The following is a 25,435-nucleotide window of genomic DNA, read 5'->3' as shown; positions in this document are numbered from 1 at the left end:
TGACCATAATTACTATTAACATGCTGTGTAGTATAGCACTGTAAGTTCAACATGGAGGATTACGCCAAGTATACGCTCTGGGGACTATACCAGCATAGCTACATCACCTCAGCTATGCCAGCAAAGCCCCATAGTGTAGACACAGCTTACACTGACTGAAGAAATGTTTCTGTTGGTGTAGGAACACCACCTCCCCATCTAATAGTAGGGGAGGCCTTCTATCAACTTAATTGTGCATATGCTGGGGTTTAGGTTAGCATAGCTACATCACTCGGGTGTAGCTTTGTCACACCCCAGCAACATAATTATGTCAACCTAAATTTTAAGTGTAGACCAAGCTTAAGATCTACAGAACGATTTGTACACTGGCATTTCTTTTGAAAGCTAATAACTACAAGACTTGATCTAGGAAAATGATAGGCCACAGAAAAAAATTGAATAGGAAACCTTTGTATTGCACTATTATATTAGTTATGATCCTCTGGACCTAAGAGCTACAAAGCATTTCTTCCACAATTTCTATATTGCATAGGCAATAAGGTTCTCTCTGGTCCTTTAATTTCATTTTCAGAGCAAAGTGTGATATTGTATGCCAGGTGAATGAAGTACTGTAATTTACAGACTTTTTTTATATTCCTATCCACAAATTGGTATCTCTTGGTGTTGACAGGCATAGTGCTATGTTGTGTCACAAATATTTTAATACCTTATTATCTTCATTGAAATATATTCCTATTTATTATATCTCTCTGGTGAGGCACTGTAAAGTAATAAAAATCAGTCCCCGCCCTAAAGACCTCACAATCTGGAGGGCAAAAAGAGAAAACAAACATAGATGAAGAGCATTGGAGATTGGTACAGTAAATAAGTAGGGCGACTGGCCACTCTTAGGCCTGGTCTACACTATGGGGGTAAGTTATCCTAAGTTACGCAACTCCAGCTATGTGAGTTATTCACGGAGCTGGAGTTGACATAGATTAGGTCGACTTACTGCGGTGTCTACACCACACTGGGTCGATGAAAGAAAAACTCCCATCAACTTACCTTATGCTTCTCAGTCCGGTGGAGTACTGGAGTCGACGGGAGAGCAATCTGCAGTCAATTTAGTGGGGTCGTCACTAGACCCACTAAATCGACCGCTGGTGCATTGATCACTGCAGCATCAATCCCCGGTAAGTGTAGACATACCCTCAGATAAAACGTTTGATAACACCTTGGGGGTTTATTAGTTCATATATTATGAAACATCTCAATTTACCCTCAACCCCTGCTGCCACTAATGAATCTGCTTCTTTTACAAAGGACTGTGGAAGAAGTTGGACCTCATGAGGGATTTGAAAATAGAAAAGGGTAGAGGCCTTGCAGTCAAGATCTAGAAGGTGCTCTCTACATAGAGGATAGGTTGGTCACAAATTCTATATTTTGATTGGCCTAATTCAAATAAATAATCATTACATTTGTATAAAAAATATTTTGGTTGGTATGCTCAAAGATCATCATAGTTGTCTTTGAGAACATCAAAAGTTAAATTATTGTGGTTCTCAGTTGATCCTATATTTTAAAATATAGATAGATCAGTTAGAGTTAGCTAATCCTTGAAGATCTTGTTCAAAAGCAAAGATAATTAAAGATTCTTATATTGTGAGTGTTAGTACAAAATTTCAGTTCACCTTTTGATCTTTATAGGCTCTCTGAGTGTGCATATATTCATAGAGAGAAATACATATGTTTTTTATTTAAAGTGAACAAACAAATAAAACATGATATTTTCATAGTTACATGGTCACGTCACTCTAGAAATTAATGAAGTTTGGTTAGAATTATTGTGTTGATTTTTAAGAGCGGATGTAACATGTAGTATAAAGTTATGTTTGTATTGCTACTAATGGTGGCAAATTATTTTACTTATTTTGTAACTTATTGCTGCATTAGAATAAATGAGGTAGGACACAAGGTGACTGCCGCATGAATACAACAACAGAGAGTTGTCACTGGATGTCTGCAGTAGATATATTGTATGTAAGCAGCAAGAGTGAGTGCTGAATGCTACCCTCAGGTTGGAAAGGTCTTGAAGAAGCTTAAATAACCTCCATTATGAATAGAGTATTTCCCATATAGAAGCCTTGCCATGTCAATAGTTCCTCTTCATACATTCAGATCTATTGAGCATGCTCTTGAGCCAGTCAGAAGCATTCTCTATACGACACTGGCCTTACCAGATCAAATTCCTTGTTAAACAGATTTCCTAAGGATAGAACCTAACAAGAGCTCGCTACAGGATAAACATGATAATTAAAGAGTGAAATGCACTAACTATAAATGCCAGCAATTGTAAGCCTATTAAGATACATAGTTTAAAACTCCAAACTTTAATCCATTAATTTTAGATCAACTCCATCGAGGTCCCTATTGAGCTGAAAAGGAGCTTTGGTAGTTGCTGGCCAATGGAAGTTATACAGGCCTCCTAGGTTATGCGGTCAGTGAGACAGCATCTCATTCCAAGGTTCAATTCCCTCTAGGTTAACAGCAATGTCTTAGGCCTGGTCTACACTAACCCCCCAATTCGAACTAAGGTACGCAACTTCAGCTACGTTAATAACGTAGCTGAAGTCGACGTACCTTAGTTCGAACTTACCGTGGTCCAGACGCGGCAGGCAGGCTCCCCCGTCGACTCCGCGTACTCCTCGCGCCGAGCAGGATTACCGGAGTCGATGGGGAACACTTCTGGGTTCGATTTATCGCGTCCAGACAAGACGCGATAAATCGAACCCAGAAGTTCGATTGCCTACCGCCGAACCAGCGCATAAGTATAGACAAGCCCTCAATATATTGAGAGAGACTCCTCTTGTTGGGGCTCACTGAGCATATCCTATGAGTTGCTCAGTGTCCAAATGTGTTGCTGGGTTCTTCCCCAAATAACTAAGCATCCAGGGATGAATTTTAAAGGGACTCCAGCCTGAATGTATCTGGTTCCCACTGCCTGATAGCACCAATGTAAAACTCAACTAAGGAGACTGAGAAGGGTTGTGCAGCCCAAAGATAAATATACACCTTCTAAAAGAGTTCAGGGGGGACCTTTCCAACAGGTTTCCAACTATGTGGGATTGTCTTCACTGTAATGGAAACAAAAGGTCCTTCCTCCCAGTGAATTGTTTTACCCAGATCAGGTGTGGGCTCTGATTTACTAGCTCCCCATTGGGGATCATACCACAAAAGATATTCTTGCCTAGCAGTTCTCAAACTGTGGGTCAGGACCCCGAAGGGAGTTGCAACCACGTTTTAATGGCATTGCAAGGGATGGTGTTAGACTTGCTAGGATCCGGGGCCAAAGTCAAAGCCTGAGCCCCACTGCCCGGGGTCAAAGCCTGAGGGCTTCAGCCCTGGGTGGCAGGCCTCAGGCTTTGGCCCCCCGACCGGGTTGGTGAGGCTCAGGCAGGCTCAGGCTTCGGTTCCCCCTCCTGGCATTATGTAGAAATTTTTCTTGTCAGAAATGTTTGTTGTCGCGGTTCACTAAGTTTGAGAACCCCTGTGCCCAAGGATTATAAGGTCAACTGGATCATGAGATGGACTGCTCCAAGAATCAAGAATTGTTGTTTCCAGGAAGTTGGGATGATTTTGACGTGAACTCTGCAACTGCAAAGCAGCAATATAATGCCTCACTATGGAGCTGAAGGTTTTAATTGCTTTCTGCAGTGAACCAAGCTTTTGCTGACCCATTATGGAATAAGTAGCTGTTGTTACTTTCCAATGCTTGTGTGTTCCAAAAGGCTTTAGATACTGTTGCTGAATCAGACACTTAGGAAGTTTCAGTTTAATAAAATGAGGATTATTGTCTGCAGCAAATGGTTGAAGTGATTCATTTTCTCGCTTTTTAAAAATTGTAAACTCAAGGAAATTTTAGTTTAATTATTTTTTCCATCACTTTTTTTAACTCTTCTACAACACCTGCACAGTGCTTTATTTTTGTAGGTTTTCTCAATTAAGCATGTATTTTTATAATATATACATGAAAGAATTGCATGCAAATATATTTGGACTATTAAACTTGGTAGTGGCTCTTCAACAGAGTATATTTTAAAGAATTTTTTAAAGGCACTTTGGTCTGTATTGGATTTTTCATAAGGAAAATAAATTACATATATTGATAGCACCATTTATCATTAAGGTTGCCCGGTACTTTCCATGATAACAATCTGTTTTCAGGTATTTATAATTTTGCCAAACTTTAACTATTTGGGTTTAAATTTTGGTTTGGGCTGATTTTATTTATTTAACGTTTCAGCCAAAAATGTTCAGTTATTTCTGAGAGAAGCTAGGAAAAAATGTTGTTTTTCCCATGTTCTAGCAACCTTTTATTTGAAAAGTTCTAGTGACCACATGTTTTGGAACATTGTCCTGAAATTTGGCAGAGGTGTTATGACTTTTGCTGTTCATATGAAATTTCACCCTAATTTGGCTCTGGGCTGCTGTGGGATTCAGGCCCTTGAACTGACATCAGGGAGCACCTCAATATAATTGTGGCACTTAGATATCTTTATCTAAATCTAATAAAAATAAAATAAAAAACCTTCCATCCACATAGTCCTTTTTAGTAAGGTCTGTTTAAGCATTTGATACTATTTTGAGGTTTTGATGCATCATTGTCAAGAAAAGTGGAGTGAAGAGAGGCTGTCAAAGAGTGACAGGTGAGAGACTTGATCTAGGAAAGATGGCACTAATAGTAGTGTGTAGGCTGTCCATCTAAATCCTTGGTAATTGTGCTGTGGTGAAATTACATGCCCAAACTGACTGAAAATAATACATTAGTATTAATATGATCCTAAACATGAACATGACTAAATTTAGGTTTCAAACCACATATAAATAATGCAATGAAATGGCTAACAATACGAGACTCAGGTGGGAGAGTCTAAATAGATTTCAGTCCTTCAGGTCACCCTTAAAATCTTTTACATTTTATTTTTTGCCTAAGTACAGGGAACATCTGGTTTATTCTTTAATACAAGTTTAGGGAGCAACATAAAAATCATGGTTACATAAATACTTGCAAAGGGGTATTGCAAATATTTTAACCCTGAGAGTCAGGGGATATAGGTTTCATTCCTAGCTTTCTCCCTGACCTACTGTGTTACCTTTGGCAACTCATTTAACCAGTTGTGTCTCAGTTTCACCATCTGGGTACCTGCATGACCCCACAGTATGCCAACAGTTTTATGGCTGACTTAGAACAATGTTTTCTCAGCTCTCGTCCCCGAACGCCCCTACTCTACTTGCGCTACATTGATGACATCTTCATCATCTGGATCCATGGAAAAGAAGCCCTTGAGGAATTCCACCAGGATTTCAACAATTTCCATCCCACCGTCAACCTCAGCCTGGACCAATCCACACAAGAGATCCCCTTCCTGGACACTACAGTGCTAATAAGCAATGGTCACATAAACACCACCCTATATAGGAAACCTACTGACCACTCTACTTACCTACATGCCTCCAGCTTTCATCCAGACCACATCTCACTATCCATTGTCCACAGCCAAGCTTTAAGATACAACCGCATTTGCTCCAATCCCTCAGACACAGACAAAAACCTACAAGATCTATCAAGCATTCTTAAAACTACAATACCCACCTGCTGAAGTGAAGAAACAGATTAAAAGAGCCAGAAGAATACCCAGAAGTCACCTACTCCAAGATAGGCCCAACAAAGAAAGTAACAGAACGCCACTAGCCGTCACCTTCAGCCCCCAACTAAAACCTCTCCAGCACATCATCAAGGTTCTACAACCTATCCTGAAGGATGATCCCTCACTCTCACAGACCTTGGGAGACAGGCCAGTCCTCGCTTACAGACAGCCCCCTCCCCCCCCCCCAACCTGAAGCAAATACTCACCAGCAACCACACACCACACAACAAAAACAGTAACCCAGGAACCTATCCTTTCAACAAAGCCCATTGCCAACTCTGTCCACTTACCTATTCAAGGGACACCACCATAGAACCTAATCACATCAGCTACACCATCAGAGGCTTGTTCACCTGCACATCTACCAATGTGATATATGCCATCCTGTGCCGGCAATGCCCCTCTGCCATGTACATTGGCCAAACCAGACAGTTTGTACTCAAAAGAATAAATGGACACAAATTATACGTCAAGAATTATAATATTCAAAAACCAGTCGGAGAATACTTCAACCTCCCTGGACAGTCAATCACAGACCTAAAAGTCGCAATTCTTCAACAAAATACTTCAAAAATAGACTCCAACGAGAAACTGCAGAACTGGAATTAATTTGCAAACTAGACACCATTAAAAGCAGTGTAATTGAGCAGTGAGGCTTTTGGCATGTCTTGTTAACTGTTGTTTTTGTTTCAATTTTAAATATTTTGATGTGGTTTTTTGGCTCTGATTTTTACCTGACTCATGCGCTAACACTTCTCAGGGGAGGAAAGGGGCTAGTGTTTTTAGGACTTTGGGAAGAAGGGCATTTTAATTGGAGTCACTGTGTTTTGAGTCCTCTTTGCAAATTTGTTCTCGTCTAAGGAATGGTCTGGCCTTATATTGGGACCTTAATGCAATATTTGTCCATTTGAAAATCAACTTAGAATTTGTATTTAAATAATGCTAATAAATCTTGCATTTATGGAGCAGTATCTTTTGACCAACATGGTCCTGAAGAACAGATCAATCAGTGCTTCAATACACCAATATCTTACCCACAACGTTGCACACTGGAACCTACTTTACTGGAAAAAGGAATTTTGAGTATGACCTTTTCTTTTTTCTAGAAAATAATTTTTAACTTCCATCTGGGCAGACAACAGAGATGGGCAGAAGGAACATCCGTGTTAACACTTCGCCGTAATCTTGCAGTGACTCTGTTTCTACACTTATGCCATATTTTTCAAAGATGCATATTTTGACTTATAATATAGCACAACCTTTTATTGAGGTTGCTCACAATTTTTCAGGCCAGGAATTTGCCTCAGGAGGAAAATTGAGGGTAAGGAAGGATTTTTCAGCCAAAACAGTTCAGTAACTAGGCAAGGGTAAAATGTGTTATTTTGTCCACTTAAAAAAATTTTGGTGACCTTTATTTGAAAAGCTCTCACATCCCATGCTTTAGAACGTGGACTTAAAATTTGACAGGGGGATTGGCCATTGTGTGAAGGGTGTGCTTTTAGCTGGCCCTATGAAAATCCACCAGAATTTGGCCAAGTTTATAAGACTTTGAAAAATTTCAGTTCACACATGTTCAGTAGATACTTCAGTTTTAGAAGATTCTGTCCATGCTGGGCATGCTCCATCCTAGGGCTGAGTACAGCTTTGCCTGCAGTTTTAGCTCTGGGCTGCAACAGACCATTCTCGGTCTGGCTCCAGACAACTGAATTGAGATCAGGGAGTCAATCTTTCCTGTACTTCAGTAACACACATCCCCTCCAGGCCCAGGCAGTGTGGAGGTGACTTGGAGGCTAGGAGAGGGGAGTAGATTGGGTCAAGGAGCCTGAGGTGTTGGACTGGGACTGCCCGGTAAAGACTGCCTGAGGCAAGGAGATTGGTGGTTGGGAGACACTGAACTAGTATGAGCAGCCCAGGAAGGGAGGTCAGAACTGGGAGCCAATGGAGAGGGGGGAATGTGAGCCAGGGTCACTGGCGTAAAGAAACATGGAATGAGAAACCAGGAGTGGAGGAACCGAGATTAGCTGTACAAGGAGACTGGGAACAATAGATTGGGGGTAAATTGATAATGGTTCATAAGTTAGTAAATAACAGAATTAAGGTTGTCTTGTGCCATAGGAAAGTCCATGAGGAAAATAATAATTCTGCCTTCAGGAAAGCATTTGATTAGTGTGCAATAAATAAGGCATAGGGCTGCACACTGAACAACAATGAAAAAACAAGATATGGAATAGCTGCTCATTCAGTGAGAACTGTCCATTCTGTGTACTGAATGATATAAGGGTCCTGTGGGGGTGGAGGGAATAGCATGTGATCATGTATTTAGAGGTGGTCATAATCCGTATGGAGAAGTGGGCAGAATTAAGGCTGTATAGGAAACGTTAATTGTTGGATTTCCTAACTTTTGAGTGTTTGATTTTACAGGTTTAATTAAGCTCTTTTAAACTAGTTTTTATTATACATAGTATGTATGTTCATGGGATGCAAGCGTACTTGTAGTCAAAGCCAAACATTGCAGGTTGTGAGGACTCTTCTGTCTGCTGATAAGCCCTAAACTAGACACATGTAACAGTAAAATCCCACAATTAAACTAAGGACTGCAGGAAAGCCCACAGGTGAGGAGGAGAACACAGTTTGGGTGGAGACATCCATTAGGGATAAATTTAACAACTGTGGAACTCGATAACCTAGTAAAGAGGGTCGGAAAGAAGCTGGTAAATTACAGTTAAGAGCTAGTCAGGAACAGTCAAACAAAGTCCCATTTTAATAAAACACATTAAGGCATGCAATTGAATGTTGACAAAATGTACAAGTGCTTATATCCAAATGCTAGAAGTCTAAATACTAAGATAGGTGAACTAGAGTGCCTAGCATTAAATGAGGATATTGATACAGTAGACATTACGGAAACATAGTGGAATGAGGATAATCAATGGGACATGGTAATACCAGAGTAGGTTGTGCTGGTGGGGGAGTGGCACTATATATGAAAGAAAGCATAGAGTCAAATAAAGTAAAAAACTTAAATAAATCAAATTGTACCATAGAATCTTTATGGATAGAAACTGCATGCTTGAACAATAAGAGTATAGCAGTAGGTATATACTACCGACTACATGACCAGGACACCAATGGTGATAGTGAAATGTAGAAGGATGTAGAGAGAAAATGTCTAGACACCATAAATGGCTGCTTCTTTGAGCAGCTTGTCCTGGAACAAGGGGAGAGGCAATTCTTGATTTAGTCTAGTCCTAAGTGGAGCACAGGATCCAGTCCAAGAGGTGTATATAGCTGAATCACTTGGTAATAGCAACCAGAATGTAATTAAATGTAACATCCTTGTAAAGGGAAAAAAGCCAATCCAAAGACTATCCAAAAATGAGCAAGCTAGTTAAATGGAAATTAAAAGGAACAATCACAAGGGTGAAATGCCTTCAAACTTCCTAGAGGCTATTTTAAAACACCATGATAGAGGGTTAAAGTTAAATGTATACTCCAAATGCCACCATGGCTAAACAGCAGAGTAAAAGATGATTAGAGGCAAAAAGGCATACTTTAAAAATTGAAAGTCAAATCCTAGGTAGGAAAATAGAAAGGAGCATAAACTCTGGCAAGTCAAGAGTAAAAGTAAAATAAGTAAGGGTAAGGAAGAATTTGAAAAGCAACTAACTAAGGATTTTTTTAAGTAGCAGGCTTCCTGCTTCTGATGCAAACAGTCAGTGGGGCCACTGGCTGATCAAGGCGCTGACAGAGCACTCAAGGAAGACGAGGAAAAGAAGCTAAATGAATTCTTTGCAACCATCTTCACTGCAGAGGATATAGGGGGAGCTCCCCACACCTGAGCCATTCCTTCTAGGTGACAAATCTGAGGAATTGTCCCAGATTGAGGTGTCAATAGAGGACATTTTGGATCAAATTGATAAATTAAACAATAAATCATCCGGACCAGATTGTATTCACTCAAGAGTTCTCAAGGAACTCACATATGAAATTGCAGAATTCCTAATTGTGTGTGTAACCTGTCACTTAATTCAGCTCCTGTATCAGATGGAGGGTAGCAAATATAGAATTGATTTTTTTTAAAAGCTCCATAAGCTATCCTTGCAATTACAGACCAGTAAGCCTACTTTCAGTACCATGCTAATTGGTTGAAACTGTGGTAAAGAACAGAATTATCAGACACACAGATGAACACAATTTGTTGGGGAAAGTCAACATGGCTTTTGTAAAGGGAAATTATGACTTACCAATATATCAGAATTATTTCAGGGTATCAAGAATGTAGACCAGGATGTTCCAGTGGATATAGTGTACTTGGACTATAGCCATCACCAAAGTCTCTTAAGCAAACTAAGCAGTCATAGGATAAGAGGGAAGATTCTCTCATGAATCAGTAATTGGTTAAAATATAGGAAACAAAGGGTAGCAATAAATGCTCAGTTTTCAGAATGGAGAGAGGGAAATAGTGGGGTCTCCCAAGGATCTGTACTGGGACTTGTGCTGTTCAACGTATTCATTAATGATCTGGAAAAGGGGAAGAGCAGTGAAGTGGCTAAATTTGGAGATGATACAAAATGACTCTATATAGTTAAATCCAAAGCGGACTGTGGAGATTTACAATGGAATCTCACTAAAGTGGGTGACTGGGCAACAAAATGGCAAAAGAAATTCAATGTAGATAAGTGCAAAGTAATGCACATTGGAAGAAAATAATCCCAGTTATACATACAAAATGATGGGGTCTAAATTCGCTGTTATCATTCAGAGCTTGGAGTCATTGTGGATAGTTTTCTGAAACAGCCTCTCAATGTACAGCAGCAGTCAAAAGAACTAACAATGTTAGGAGCCATTCAGGAAGTGATAGATAAGAAGATAGAAAATATTATAATGCTACTATATAAATCCCATGGTATTCCCACATCTTGAATAGTGCAATGGATTGCCCCATTTCTAAAAAGATGTATTAGAATTGGAAAAGATGCAGAAAAGGGCAACAAAATGATTAGGGGTATGTAACAGCTTCCATATGAGAAGTGATTAAAAAGCCTGGGACTTTTCAGCTTAGAGGAGAAATGACAAAGGGGGGAATCTATAAAATCATGAATGGTATGGAGACAGTGAATAAGGAAGTGTTATTTACCCCTTTACATAACACAAGAATCAAAATTCCCCCAATTAAATTAATAGGCAGTAGATTTAAAAGAAACACAAGGAAGTACTTTTTCACACAATGCAGTCATTCATAGATTCATAGATTCTAGGACTGGAAGGGACCTCGAGAGGTCATCGAGTCCAGTCCCCTGCCCGCATGGCAGGACCAAATACTGCCTAGACCATCCCTAGTAGACATTTATCTAACCTACCCTTAAATATCTCCAGAGACGGAGATTCCACAACCTCCCTAGGCAATTTGTTCCAGTGTTTAACCACCCTGACAGTTAGGAACTTTTTCCTAATGTCCAATCTAGACCTCCCTTGCTGCAGTTTAAACCCATTGTTTCTGGTTCTATCCTTAGAGGCTAAGGTGAACAAGTTCTCTCCCTCCTCCTTATGACACCCTTTTATATACCTGAAAACTGCTATCATGTCCCCTCTCAGTCTTCTCTTTTCCAAACTAAACAAACCCAATTCTTTCAGCCTTCCTTCATAGGTCATGTTCTCAAGACCTTTAATCATTCTTGTTGCTCTTCTTTGGACCCTTTCCAGTTTCTCCACATCTTTTTTAAAATGCGGCGCCCAGAACTGGACACAATACTCCAGCTGAGGCCTAACCAGAGCAGAGTAGAGCGGAAGAATGACTTCTCGTGTCTTGCTCACAACACACCTGTTAATGCATCCCAGAATCATGTTTGCTTTGTTTGCAACAGCATCACACTGTTGACTCATATTTAGCTTGTGGTCCACTATAACCCCTAGATCCCTTTCTGCCGTACTCCTTCCTAGACAGTCTTTTCCCATTCTGTATGTGTGAAATTGATTTTTCCTTCCTAAGTGGAGCACTTTGCATTTGTCTTTGTTAAACTTCATCCTGTTTAACTCAGACCATTTCTCCAATTTGTCCAGATCATTTTGAATTATGACCCTGTCCTCCAAAGTAGTTGCAATCCCTCCCAGTTTGGTATCATCCGCAAACTTAATAAGCGTACTTTCTATGCCAATATCTAAGTCGTTGATGAAGATATTGAACAGAGCCGGTCCCAAAACAGACCCCTGCGGTACCCCACTCGTTACGCCTTTCCAGCAGGATTGGGAACCATTAATAACAACTCTCTGAGTACGATTATCCAGCCAGTTATGCACCCACCTTATAGTAGCCCCATCTAATTTGTATTTGCCTAGTTTATCGATAAGAATATCATGCGAGACCGTATCAAATGCCTTACTAAAGTCTAGGTATACCACATCCACCGCTTCACCCTTATCCACAAGGCTCGTTATCCTATCAAAGAAAGCTATCAGATTGGTTTGACATGATTTGTTCTTCACAAATCCATGCTGGCTATTCCCTATCACCTTACCACCTTCCAAGTGTTGGCAGACGATTTCCTTAATTACTTGCTCCATTATCTTCCCTGGCACAGAAGTTAAACTAACTGGTCTGTAGTTACCTGGGTTGTTTTTAGTTCCCTTTTTATAGATGGGCACTATATTTGCCCTTTTCCAGTCTTCTGGAATCTCTCCCGTCTCCCATGACTTTCCAAAGATAATAGCTAGAGGCTCAGATACCTCCTCTATTAGCTCCTTGAGTATTCTAGGATGCATTTCATCAGGCCCGGGTGACTTGCAGGCATCTAACTTTTCTAAGTGATTTTTAACTTGTTCTTTTTTTATTTTATCCGCTAAACCTACCCCCTTCCCATTAGCATTCACTATGTTAGGCATTCCTTCAGACTTCTCGGTGAAGACCGAAACAAAGAAGTCATTAAGCATCTCTGCCATTTCCAAGTTTCCTGTTACTGTTTCTCCCTCTTCACTAAGCAGTGGGCCTACCCTGTCTTTGGTCTTCCTCTTGCTTCTAATGTATTGATAAAAAGTCTTCTTGTTTCCTTTTATTCCCGTAGCTAGTTTGAGCTCATTTTGTGCCTTTGCCTTTCTAATCTTGCCCCTGCATTCCTGTGTTGTTTGCCTATATTCATCCTTTGTAATCTGTCCTAGTTTCCATTTTTTATATGACTCCTTTTTATTTTTTAGATCGTGCAAGATCTCGTGGTTAAGCCAAGGTGGTCTTTTGCCACATTTTCTATCTTTCCTAACCAGCGGAATAGCTTGCTTTTGGGCCCTTAATAGTGTCCCTTTGAAAAACTGCCAACTCTCCTCAGTTGTTTTTCCCCTCAGTCTTGATTCCCATGGGACCTTACCTATCAGCTCTCTGAGCTTCCCAAAATCTGCCTTCCTGAAATCCATTGTCTCTATTTTGCTGTTCTCCCTTCTACCCTTCCTTAGGATTGCAAAGTCTATGATTTCATGATCACTTTCACCCAGGCTGCCTTCTACTTTCACATTCTCAACGAGTTCCTCCCTATTTGTTAAAATCAAGTCTAGAACAGCTTCCCCCCTAGTAGCTTTTTCAACCTTCTGAAATAAAAAGTTGTCTCCAATGCAGTCCAAGAATTTGTTGGATAGTCTGTTCCCCGCTGTGTTATTTTCCCAACATATATCCGGATAGTTGAAGTCCCCCATCACCACCAAGTCTTGGGCTTTGGATGATTTTGTTAGTTGCTTGAAAAAAGCCTCATCCACCTCTTCCACCTGGTTAGGTGGCCTGTAGTAGACGCCTAGCATGACATCTCCCTTGTTTTTTGCCCCTTTAAGCCTAACCCAGAGACTCTCAACACTTCCGTCTCCTATGTCCATCTCTACCTCTGTCCAAGTGTGTACATTTTTAATATATAAGGCAACACCTCCTCCCTTTTTCCCCTGTCTATCCTTCCTGAGCAAGCTGTACCCATCCACACCAACATTCCAATCATGTGTATTATCCCACCAAGTTTCAGTGATGCCAACAATGTCATAGTTGTATTTATTTATTAGCACTTCCAGTTCTTCCTGCTTATTCCCCATACTTCTCGCATTTGTATATAGGCATCTAAAATACTGGTTTGATCTTTCCTCCCAGTTTTTTCCTGACTCTCCTTTCTCTCTGCCAATATAGCCCACACTCCCTCTTGTTTCCGACTCATTTCCCCGGTCTCCATGTTCCCCACTTACCTGTGGGCTTTGCTCACCTGTCCCCGTCGAACCTAGTTTAAAGCCCTCCTCACTAGGTTAGCCAGTCTGTGTCCGAATAGGGTCTTCCCTCTCCTCGAAAGGTGAACGCCATCTCTGCCTAGCAGTCCTTCCTCGAATAGCATCCCGTGGTCTAGGAAGCCAAAGCCCTCCTGGCGACACCATCTTCGCAGCCAGGCATTCACCTCCATGATGCATCTGTCTCTGCCCGGGCCCCTACCTTTAACAGGAAGAATTGAAGAGAATACCACCTGTGCTCCAAACTCCTTCACCCGTGCTCCCAGAGCCCTGTAGTCACTCTTGATCCGCTCAGTGTCACACCGCGCAGTATCATTTGTGCCCACATGGATGAGTAGCATGGGGTAGTAGTCAGAGGGCCGGATAATCCTCGACAATGCCTCCGTAACGTCTCGGATACGGGCCCCCGGCAGGCAGCATACCTCTCGAGATGAAATGTCAGGGCGACAGATGGGCGCCTCCGTCCCCCTCAGCAGAGAGTCTCCGACCACCACTACCCTACGTTTCCTATTCGCAGTGGTGGCAGCAGACTCTCCAGCCTTAGGGGTACGAGGCTTCTCCTCCTTTACTGTAGGGAGTGATTCCTTCTTTCCTGTATCAAGAAGAGCATAACGGTTACCTATAACCACGGCAGGAGGGTTCGGAGCAAGGGTGGAGCACTGCCTGCTGCCAGAAGTAACCAGCTGCCAGCGTCCACCCTGAGCCATCTCCTCCTCCACCAGTGGTGTATCAGCAGTCCTGTGTACTGGGACAGCTACCTCAGCTGTCTCCACATGGACACTGTCGAGGAATTGCTCGTGGATACGGATGCTCCTCAACCTAGCCACCTCCTCCTGTAGCTCTCTCACCTGCTGCCTGAGAGATTCCACCAGCAGGCACCTTTCACATTGGATGGTCCCCCCAGCCTGGATATCCGTAAGTGGAAATTGCAAGTTACAGTCTTTGCAAAACCACACCAGGATCTGGGTAGAGGCATCCATGCTTAGGCACTCTGTCTGGCTACAGGCACAGGTGGAGGAGACAGTAGCAGTGCTGGCACAGGTGTTGCGGGTCTTCCTAACCATCGTAAGCCTCCCTCTGTCAAACTCCCGTCTGCAGCCCCCTGTCAGCTGAAAGGGTTGTTTAAGCAAACAGTTAGAATGTAGTTGCTTTATAGGTATTAAGGGGAATCAAGAGAAAACAGATGGAACCGGCAAGGGACCCTCGCCCCCTTCCTGCTCCCCTTCCAAACTCCCTTGCGAAACTCCCTGTTAGCAGCCCCTGGTCGCAAAGCTCCCTGGTCGCTTGTGCGCTGCTTTATAAAGCCCTGGCCTGTATGAATGCCCCGCCCACTGATTAAGGCTCAGCCACTTACCAGAGGCTTCTAGCTTTCAAACCTTCCTTTGAAGCTCACAGCTTCCAACTGCCAGCCACAGCACACGGTCCTTCAAACAACCAAAACAAACAAACAGACTGACAAACACAAGCTCAGCACACAGCAAGTAACCCTCAAACACAAACAAACACACACTACAGACAGTCACTTACCCCAAAAGGTTGCTGTATTGCTCCTCCTTCACCTGGAGAACTCCCTTGCGAAACTCCCTGTTAGCAGCCCCTGGTCGCAAAGCTCCCTGGTCGCTTGTGCGCTGCTTTATAAAGCCCTGGCCTGTATGAATGCCCCGCCCACTGATTAAGGCTCAGCCACTTACCAGAGGCTTCTAGCTTTCAAACCTTCCTTTGAAGCTCACAGCTTCCAACTGCCAGCCACAGCACACGGTCCTTCAAACAACCAAAACAAACAGACTGACAAACACAAGCTCAGCACACAGCAAGTAACCCTCAAACACAAACAAACACACACTACAGACAGTCACTTACCCCAAAAGGTTGCTGTATTGCTCCTCCTTCACCTGGAGAACTCCCTTGCGAAACTCCCTGTTAGCAGCCCCTGTTCGCAAAGCTCCCTGGTCGCTTGTGCGCTGCTTTATAAAGCCCTGGCCTGTATGAATGCCCCGCCCACTGATTAAGGCTCAGCCACTTACCAGAGGCTTCTAGCTTTCAAACCTTCCTTTGAAGCTCACAGCTTCCAACTGCCAGCCACAGCACACGGTCCTTCAAACAACCAAAACAAACAAACAGACTGACAAACACAAGCTCAGCACACAGCAAGTAACCCTCAAACACAAACAAACACACACTACAGACAGTCACTTACCCCAAAAGGTTGCTGTATTGCTCCTCCTTCACCTGGAGAACTCCCTTGCGAAACTCCCTGTTAGCAGCCCCTGGTCGCTTGTGCGCTGCTTTATAAAGCCCTGGCCTGTATGAATGCCCCGCCCACTGATTAAGGCTCAGCCACTTACCAGAGGCTTCTAGCTTTCAAACCTTCCTTTGAAGCTCACAGCTTCCAACTGCCAGCCACAGCACACGGTCCTTCAAACAACCAAAACAAACAAACAGACTGACAAACACAAGCTCAGCACACAGCAAGTAACCCTCAAACACAAACAAACACACACTACAGACAGTCACTTACCCCAAAAGGTTGCTGTATTGCTCCTCCTTCACCTGGAGAACTCCCTTGCGAAACTCCCTGTTAGCAGCCCCTGGTCGCTTGTGCGCTGCTTTATAAAGCCCTGGCCTGTATGAATGCCCCGCCCACTGATTAAGGCTCAGCCACTTACCAGAGGCTTCTAGCTTTCAAACCTTCCTTTGAAGCTCACAGCTTCCAACTGCCAGCCACAGCACACGGTCCTTCAAACAACCAAAACAAACAAACAGACTGACAAACACAAGAACAGTCAACCTGTGGAATGTTGTTAAGGCCAAAAGTATGAATGAGTTGGAAAAAAAAAATCAGGTAAGTTTCTGGAGCATAGTTACATCAATATTGATGTAAAAAGTTGGTCGGGGGACACAGCCCCATGCCAGGTGTCCCTAACTCTCCAACTGTCAGAAGCTGGAACTGGACAACAGAAGATGAATCATGCAAAATTGCCCTGTTCTGTTCATTCCCTGTGAAGCATCTAGCACTGGCTACTGTCAGGGACAGGATATGGGGCTAGAAGGACCATTGGTCTGATCCAGTATGGCCATTCTTATGTTCTTATATAATCGGTTAAACACATGAGTAAAGTTACTCACTTGCTTAAATATTTGGAAGACTGGATTGTAAAACAGAAATTGTATCCCATTACTGAATCAAGAATGTTGTCATCATGTTGAGCATGACAACTTCCTTAAAAAGACTTCCATAAGCTTCAGATCAGTCATGTAGCACTTATAGACCAATAAAGAGAAACAGGCCGAGTGCAGAAGTTAATTTCTGTTCTCTCTTTTCAAACTGAAAAGTGCTCACAACAGGCACGGATAGTATTTTTAATCTTTTAAATGTTTAACATCAAGCAGTTGAGGTACAGGCAATACTAGACTCAACTGATATACTTTAGAATTTGTTCTTTCCAGATAAAAGTGTTGTAAAACAGCTGGAAAATCTTATTTTCAAATCTGACCATTTGGAGTGGTGTAAAGGAGAATATGTTTCACTTTTAGATTATTTTTATCAGAAAGCTAATTTTAAATGAAGAGCACATGGCTCAAGTATCCCCTGAAGTAACAAATCAGGCATTTACATACTTTATCCAAAACTTAAGAACTCATTTTTGCTACAGGCATGCCTTCCAGAAACAATCTTAGAAAAAATTGAAATTTTAATGGAACACTTAATTTGCGCATAGCACTTAAACTTCTGGGGATTGGGTTCTGGTTCAGTCAACAAACTAATTGGCACATTCAATAGCAGTTACATCTGTTAGTGACTACAAATACGATTCGAAGGGACAAGAATTTAGGAAGGGTCTCATACTGAAAATAGTGGCAATTCTCCTGTGTTTGTTGTAGAATGTTTCTGCCTTCTACTATGAAAGTGAGATTATAAAGCATGAAGGTGCAAATGGTTTAGATATTTAAAGTTGCTGACTCTCATTACTTATTACCGACTTAATAGGTTAGCTCTAATGAGCCTGTTCACTAGCTGTTTCTTCATACTCAATGTTCTGAGCTAACAATTAATTTGAAATTCCACTAGGATGAGGGAGGAAAAGCGGGAAGCTTTATCTTTATGTAGGGAGACTCATGATGAATTGCCTCCACTTCAAAATAAAAAGGGGGTGAGAAGTATAAACCAGAATGTTCCTTTTTAAAAATCTCATTCTACGGTCAAAACAAATCCATGGCATACAGTGATAGTAAATGTCTCCTAGGCAATCAAAACATAATGGAAATGGAGATGTACTGATCATTCAAATTTAAGATGTTCCTGTGGTCCTCATATGGAAATGTATCCTATTTGCTATGCTTCACTTAACCAACATATTTCAGGGATAGCAATCTCTGTCTAAATTGTCAAACATAGAAACCCAAAATGTATCTGTTTTGAATATTTCGTTGCATGTTTTCTCCCTTTACCTATAAAATAAAGTACAAGTGCAGATTTTGTGTTTCTTTTTCCAAAATTGCTGTATTTAAATTCTTTTTGTAAAAAGTCGTCTCCAGTAGCTGGCAACCTAGAGTCCTATTTGCAAGATGAGCTCTCTCTTTCTAGAAACAGTAATTCTTGGGTTTTACTATAGTTTACAGCTAAAGTACAACAAGGTATTGGATTTTAAACTCCCTTTGAGGTAGAGAAGAGTATAATAATAACCTATACATGATATATACAGGGAATTTTAGATGGCATAATAACCTGACGCATAAGGATATCACAACATAGAGTTCTTAGGGGATTTAAAAAAAACAAAACAAAAAAAAAAACCAGTTTCACTTAAACTGTAAAAGATTGAAGGCACTCAAATGAGCATGATATAAATAGTTGGATGGATAGATACATTACTAAGTTTTTGATCCTGAAAACACTCTGAGTGAGTTTGCTCATGTGAGTATTTCCATGGAATTCAATGGGGCTACCCACATAATAAATTTACTCACATCCATAAGTGTTTGTAGGGTAAGGCCCTAAAATGAAAAGTAGGTCAATAATGTTTCTGTTTACTTCTATATGCAGTATGGATATTGATATCCTTTTTTGTTTTTTTCTAGGCTTTTTCAGGAAACACAAATGCAGACAGTGTTGTGCACAATAAACTTCAACATTCCATCAAAGCAAGATTTCTCCGTTTTGTCCCCTTGGACTGGAATCCCAATGGTAGAATTGGAATGCGTATTGAGGTATACGGCTGCACATATAGTAAGTATTTGCTGAATCATCTGAATGAAATTACTATCAATCATTGCCTTTTTTTACCTAAATGGCAAATGGAAGTAGATTTGTCAGCTTAATTATCTGAATGTTATTGATTTTAATATTTGTATGCATAGATGTTATCTATTGCTGCATCATCTAGCAATGTTTTCCTGACTATCCAGCTCTTTACATCCTAAGCTCAATAGTATCAAGTAGATGGATGTAATTCAATAATGCTAGTTCACCCCAAACTCCTATTTGCTATTGTTACATACTTCCCTTATAAATGTAGCTCTCTCTTCAGAAGGAAAAATATTCACTAATTTGGACTCATCAGGCCCTAGAAGATTATTGATCTTGGCTGCACAGAAAGCATTTTCTCTGCAGAAATTTTGGACTCCCCCATAAATCAATAATACTTCAAGGTCATTGATTATATTAAGGGTACATTTATAAATAGTTTATGCAGCATTATTATGTGATTAATAGAAGTTACAAGCATGTCGCAGATATCAGTAGTATGTGTTATAGTTGGTTATAAGCCACCTGTTGGACACTGTAACTTTTCCTTGATTTTGTCTTCCCTTAGTTTTTTGTGTTACTTTTCTCTACTGGTTCTCCTTCTTTGTCTCTGGCCTTTTCTTCAATGGGTCTTGTGATAGGTTGTCCTTTTTACAGTTGGTGTAAGCGTAACACATTACAACAGCTGTATCCTAGCCTGCATGCCATGGTGGGGGAGACACTATGATGACAACCACAGGTGGTGCTGATGATGGTGCGGATGATGACAAACACTTCAGGTTTTTCTGCAAGGCATGCTGTAAATAATGCAAATACTATGTGTACTGTATTGCTCTCACTGTCTCTCCTTTAACAGATTGCAGTGTGTGTATTGTTGTTTGGTTGGCTAATAAAAGTAAATATTGTAGAAAGATCATTATAGTCTGTTGTGCACCATGGGTAGGGATAAGATTATGTCATGGAGGTCACAGAAGTCATAGATTCCATGATTTTCAGAGACCTGTGTGACATTTTCTGCTTAAGCCCCAAGGTGGTGGGGCCAGAGCTGTCAGCTGGTGGGGGTCCTGAAGCTTGGAGCCACCATAAGCAGCAAGGGAACCGGGAGCTCTCAGCCAACATAGGCATAGGGTTGACAGGTATCCAATTTTTGACCAGAACGCCTGGTTGAAAAGGGACCCTGGCGGCTCCGGTCAGCGCTGCTGACCGGGCCATTAAAAGTCAGATCGGCGGCGCAGCGGGACTCAGGCAGACTCCCTGCCATGGCTCTGCGTGGCTCCCGGAAGCAGAGGCATGTCCCCCCTGCAGTCCTACACATAGGGGCAGCCAGAGGGCTCTGCACGCTGCTCCCAACTCAAGCGCAGGTTGCACAGCTCCCATTAGCTGGGAACCGTGGACAATGGGAGCTGTGGGGGTGGCACCTGCAGACGGGGCAGCCTGCAGAGGATTTGGGAGTGGGGGAAATGTCGCTGCTTCTGGGATCTGCTTGAGGTAAGCACTGCTTGGAGCCTGTACCCCTGACCGCCTCCCGTGCCCCAATCCCCTTCCCCAGCCCTGATCCCCCACTTCTGCCTTCTGAACCCCTCGGTCCCAGCCCAGAGCTCCCTCCTGCACCCCAAACCCTCATCCCTAGTCCCACCCCAGAGCCTGCACCCCCAGACAGAGCTCTCACCCCCGCACCCCAACCTCCTGCCCCAGCCAAAAGCCCCCTCCCGCACTCTGAACCTGCCCCAGCCTGGAGCCCCCTCCCTCACCCCAAATCCCTCAACCCTGGCCCCAGCCCAGAGCCCGTACCCCCTCGCACACCTCAACCCCCTGCCTCAGCCCAGAGCCCCCCGCCCCATACTCTGAATCCCTCACCCCCCCAGCCCAAAGCCTGCTCTCTTACCCTGGATTTTCAGAACCCCCAACAAGGGCAACTTAACTATTTTACTTCAGGCAGCGTAAGGAATAAATTAACAGGAACTACAGCACTTCCATCTGATAAGAGTTATGCAAGGAAGTGTGCTTTATTTAAAACTTCAGTTTATTAGATTTAAGCATCCACAAACATAGGCAATAGATTTAGAACATGCCAGATATTTACCTAATATCTGGAAAGATATTGAGTAATTAACAGCTGGTTTGCAGGGGGAGAAAGGGTATTGGGAATTTTTTTTATTTATTTATTTTATTTTTTGGCTTCAGAGGACTGCTTTAGCTATTTTTTATAATTATTTTTTATAAAATACTTAGGTTATAATAACCCCTACTGTATTATTATTATTTTAAAGTTCTAATAATTTTTTAATATTAGAGGTGTTTAGATTTAAGGTTTTTTAACCATTAAAGTTTTTAGTTTTAATTGTTTACTTGTTTGTCCCATCCTCCCATTCCGATTAGCAGAAACTGCTAGCTAGACCTAACCTGGCTTCTGAAAGCCTGTCTCCAAATTAACCCTTAACAATGTGGTGTTTTATTTTATTAATTTAGGGTAGCTGAATGCACATAATATGGCTGCAATTAGCTTGATCACATTCTGGAGTATAAATAGCCCTCAAATCCAGGGCAATGCCTCCTGCACCCCAAGCCCCTCATCCCTGGCCCCACCTCAGAACCCACACCCCCAGCCAGACCCCTCACTCCCTCCCACACCCCAACCCCCTGAGTCAGCCCAGTGAAAATGAGCGAGTGAGTGAGGGTGAGGAGAGCGAGTGACAGGGAGAGGTGCGATGGAGTGGGGCATGGGCAGGGCCTTGGAGGAGGGGTGGGACAGGGGGCAGTTTTGTGTGAGTAGAAAGTTGGCAACACTAGGCGGGGAGCAGATAGGGAACCCAGAGCTCCCAGCCATCAGCCCTGGAGCTCCAAGGTACTGTGGGCGGTGTGGGACTCTGGCGTTCCCAGCTGCTACAGGCACCTGAAGCTTCCAGCCCCTGGACGTTGGGGACCCAGAGCCATCAGCCCCCGCAGGGGGCAGAGACTCCAGAGTTCTGAGCCACTGGGGCTGCAGCAGGGGCCACAGAGTTATCAGCCATGATAGTTCTGGGCCCTCCGCCACCATCAGCCACTGTAAATTTTTGTTTATTGCCAATGACCTGTCCCTGACTTTTACTAAAGATAACTGTAACAAAATCTTAACTTTAACTATAGGGTTCCCACTTCTATTGATAACCTCGCTACTGTAGTTAATCTTGGGGCTGAACTCTCACAGATGAAAGTAGGTGAGAACACTCACCTTGGGGTGCATAATTAGTTAAAGTAACCCATAACTATAGATAAGGCTACAGTGTCTTGTGTAAAATGAGATAGCAGCTCCAAGCTGGGAGTTGCGACAATTAGATTCTATTTTTGGCTCTGCCAGTGACTCACTTTGTTACCTTGGACACATCTATTGGCTTCTCTGTGCCTCAATTTACATGTCCATAAGTCTGTTTTAATACTGCTACCCTGCTTAACAGGGATATTATTAGGCTTAAATGATTGGTCATCCCACAGAACTGCAAAGCATTATTATGTATCATTTGATATTTTGTTGATTTGAATGTCTAGTTTAGAATTATTGCTCTCAGTTTCTTAAACTTAAATTTATTTTAAGTGAATTTACCTTTTTTATATGATGTGTGTGGGTGTGTGTATTGAAATTAACTTTCAGCCTTATGGGCAAGCAGTTATTGGAACATAAGAGTCTCATGCACAATATGTTTGGTATTGAAACTTCACTTTATAAATATAAAGAAATATAATACATTTAAAATGTTATTAATATAAATAAGTTCTAATCAAGTATTAACACATCCTCTCCCAACTCAAGAAAAACAGGAGCAATGGGTAAATTACAAGGAACCAGGCAGCATTTGTGCTCCTATACTCTCAAAAATGGGAGAATACGTTAAAAAGAAAAACAACTGGCAGGATTTTTTTTAATCAGAGACACAGTTAGCTTAAAGAAAAAGAAAAGCTCAGTGTACACACACAAAACAAGATTTATCCGGTGTGGTTGGGATTTTCCACTTGTTCTGTCATTTTAACACTGCTGTACAAACCTTGCTTTTCACATATGAATGCAATACCATTTTAAAAATGGCAATCTAAAGCGTTTTAAAAATAGTTTATAAGTAACATATTTACACAATATATGATTATATGATGTGGGGTAAGAGTTTTACTAGTGCTCATTTGGGATCAATTGTACCCACCTGACTATTGCAATGGCATCATTAATCATAATTAATGCAACTGTTTCAAACTCATGACAATAAATCTTTTACATCAAACCTTCTAAAAAGGGTGAAATCTATCCCTGCTGGGAGAGCCAATATAGGGTCTATACACCACTTAAGTCTCACCTTTAGCTTTATAAGTGCAATATAGGTGCGGCATAAGCCTTGTGCCGGCCCTCTGCAGATGAGCAAATGTCACCTATGATGCCCAATATAATTGTTCTTCATCTCCTCTTTTCCGAGGTACTCCAAAACCTGAGAGCACATGCAGCTCACAACATGAAACCATAGAATATTTAGTTGTTGAATTCTGTAGCATGGACACTTACGCTTCTATGCAAAAAAAAAAAAAAAAATCACTTTCACTTATTTAAAGAGAATATTCCAAAGGCCCCCAGATTATGTTAGTAAGAAAAGTCTACTGATTATTCATGTTTCTACGTCTGTGGGTATATGTCTGGAAGTGAGAGTAGTCATTTCTTTTGTAAGGCCTCACATCTTTCTCTTCATGCAGTATAATGCTGTTCCAGGTACAATCAAAAGCCACATGTTGCATGCATTTTTGCACAGCAATAGGTTTATTTTTGCTCGAAAATCTTGCTGTAGCCTAACTCATCCCCCTCTGTACAATTTTCTACACTGGATTTCAGAGAAGGCCAGACACCCCTAAGTACATCTTCCATGTAATCATATGCAATAGCAATGATATTTTTGGGGAAACATATACATATCATATCACATATCATAGCTAGCACTAATTCTAAATTGTCTGGTGTATTATCTGTCATCCAAGTGACAGCTCCCAAGTACTGATAGCTAGTATCCTCAATCTCTCTCATGCTGTGGTGGCTTCAGTTTATAAACTAACTGAAGTAAATGATCTCCAGAAAAGATATCCATATAAGTAAGGCAGTTGTTGTAAATTTTCCACACAGCATGTTTTAAAGTATAAGTTTTTTTGGACAGGGACTGTCATTTTCTCTACAGTGACTAGTACAAAGCGGCCCTGACCTGCTTGGCCTCTAACGGACTGCTGCAAAACAAATAGCAATAATAAGTTATGAAATTATAGATTATTAATTTTAATATTTTAATATGTATTATATGAATAAAAGAGTCCCTCCATAGTATTGTTCTCCATGTTCTGTTTTTTTTTCCTGCTGTCTCTGCCAAGTTCCTCCGTTTCATTCTTCTTAAGTGTAACTGGCATTATTTTTTTCTTTCTCAGAAGAAGAAAAAACGTATTTGCCAGCTGCAGATGAATACTCTTCCCCAGATATATTGACCTCATCTGCATCATGCTGTGATTGGGCAACATATCCTCTGTATTTACAAAAAAAAAAATGCCTCTCAGCTCCTGGCTGCTTGTTCTTCCTATTCAAAGTGTGCAAATTAGACAGATACATCTCTGTAGCAGTTTCCTGTGTTTTGTCACTAGCTGAAATGTCAGATTGTGAGGATGAAGCTATGCTTCCAGTGTCAATGTTAGAATTGACCCCTGGCAGCTGCATGAAGCCTAAATGTGTCTCTTTGGCAGACTCCTTTTTTCCCTCAACTACTACCTCTCTTGCTCAGTCCATCTGAGGATGACCAGTAATTGCAGCTACAAACAATTCATATTTCACACAACAGAAGGACAGATGTGTTGAAATGTTTCCCTGACTTGGAGGACATTATAAGATCCAACCATCCCCTTCCTAAATGGGACCAGACACATACATTTTTGTTACAATTTCTAAAGGGTTTGTGACAATGGCTGTGCTCTATGAAGACAGAATTTTAAAAATGGACACTAGAAATGTTCCTGGTAGACACATTAATTAAGATGGGAGACAATACTTAGCAGCAACATAACATGATGGGGACTGTGATCCCAAAACCTCCAGGCCAGAGCCCTGGCACTACTACTGTTAAGTGATTGCAGCAAAGGGTTTGTGATGACCCCCTTTATATTAGGGCTACCCAAAATCCTTGGAACAATTAAGTAAGCTAGACAAAGGTCTGTCCACAATCTGTATAGCTAGGATAATATATATATACTTGCAAGAACTCTGTGCAAATGTGAT

At 41.6% G+C, this 25,435-nt stretch overlaps 1 protein-coding gene across 2 annotated transcripts in view; it reads left to right on the top strand.

The window, feature by feature from the left end:
- The window catches only part of CNTNAP4 (contactin associated protein family member 4), a 325,511-nt gene that overhangs the window by 195,677 nt on the left and 104,399 nt on the right, over positions 1 to 25,435 (top strand). For both annotated transcript variants that reach the window (XM_054032729.1, XM_054032728.1), the window contains exon 4: positions 19,008 to 19,155. In XM_054032729.1, coding sequence (XP_053888704.1) covers positions 19,008 to 19,155 — 148 coding nt within the window. The remainder of the gene's footprint in view (positions 1 to 19,007; positions 19,156 to 25,435) is intronic.

The sequence above is a fragment of the Malaclemys terrapin genome, chromosome 6 (genome assembly GCF_027887155.1).
Source record: "Malaclemys terrapin pileata isolate rMalTer1 chromosome 6, rMalTer1.hap1, whole genome shotgun sequence".
NCBI lineage: Eukaryota > Metazoa > Chordata > Testudines > Emydidae > Malaclemys > Malaclemys terrapin.
The sequence above is the reverse complement of the archived record's forward strand: the minus strand, read 5'-3'. Positions and strand labels throughout refer to the sequence as shown.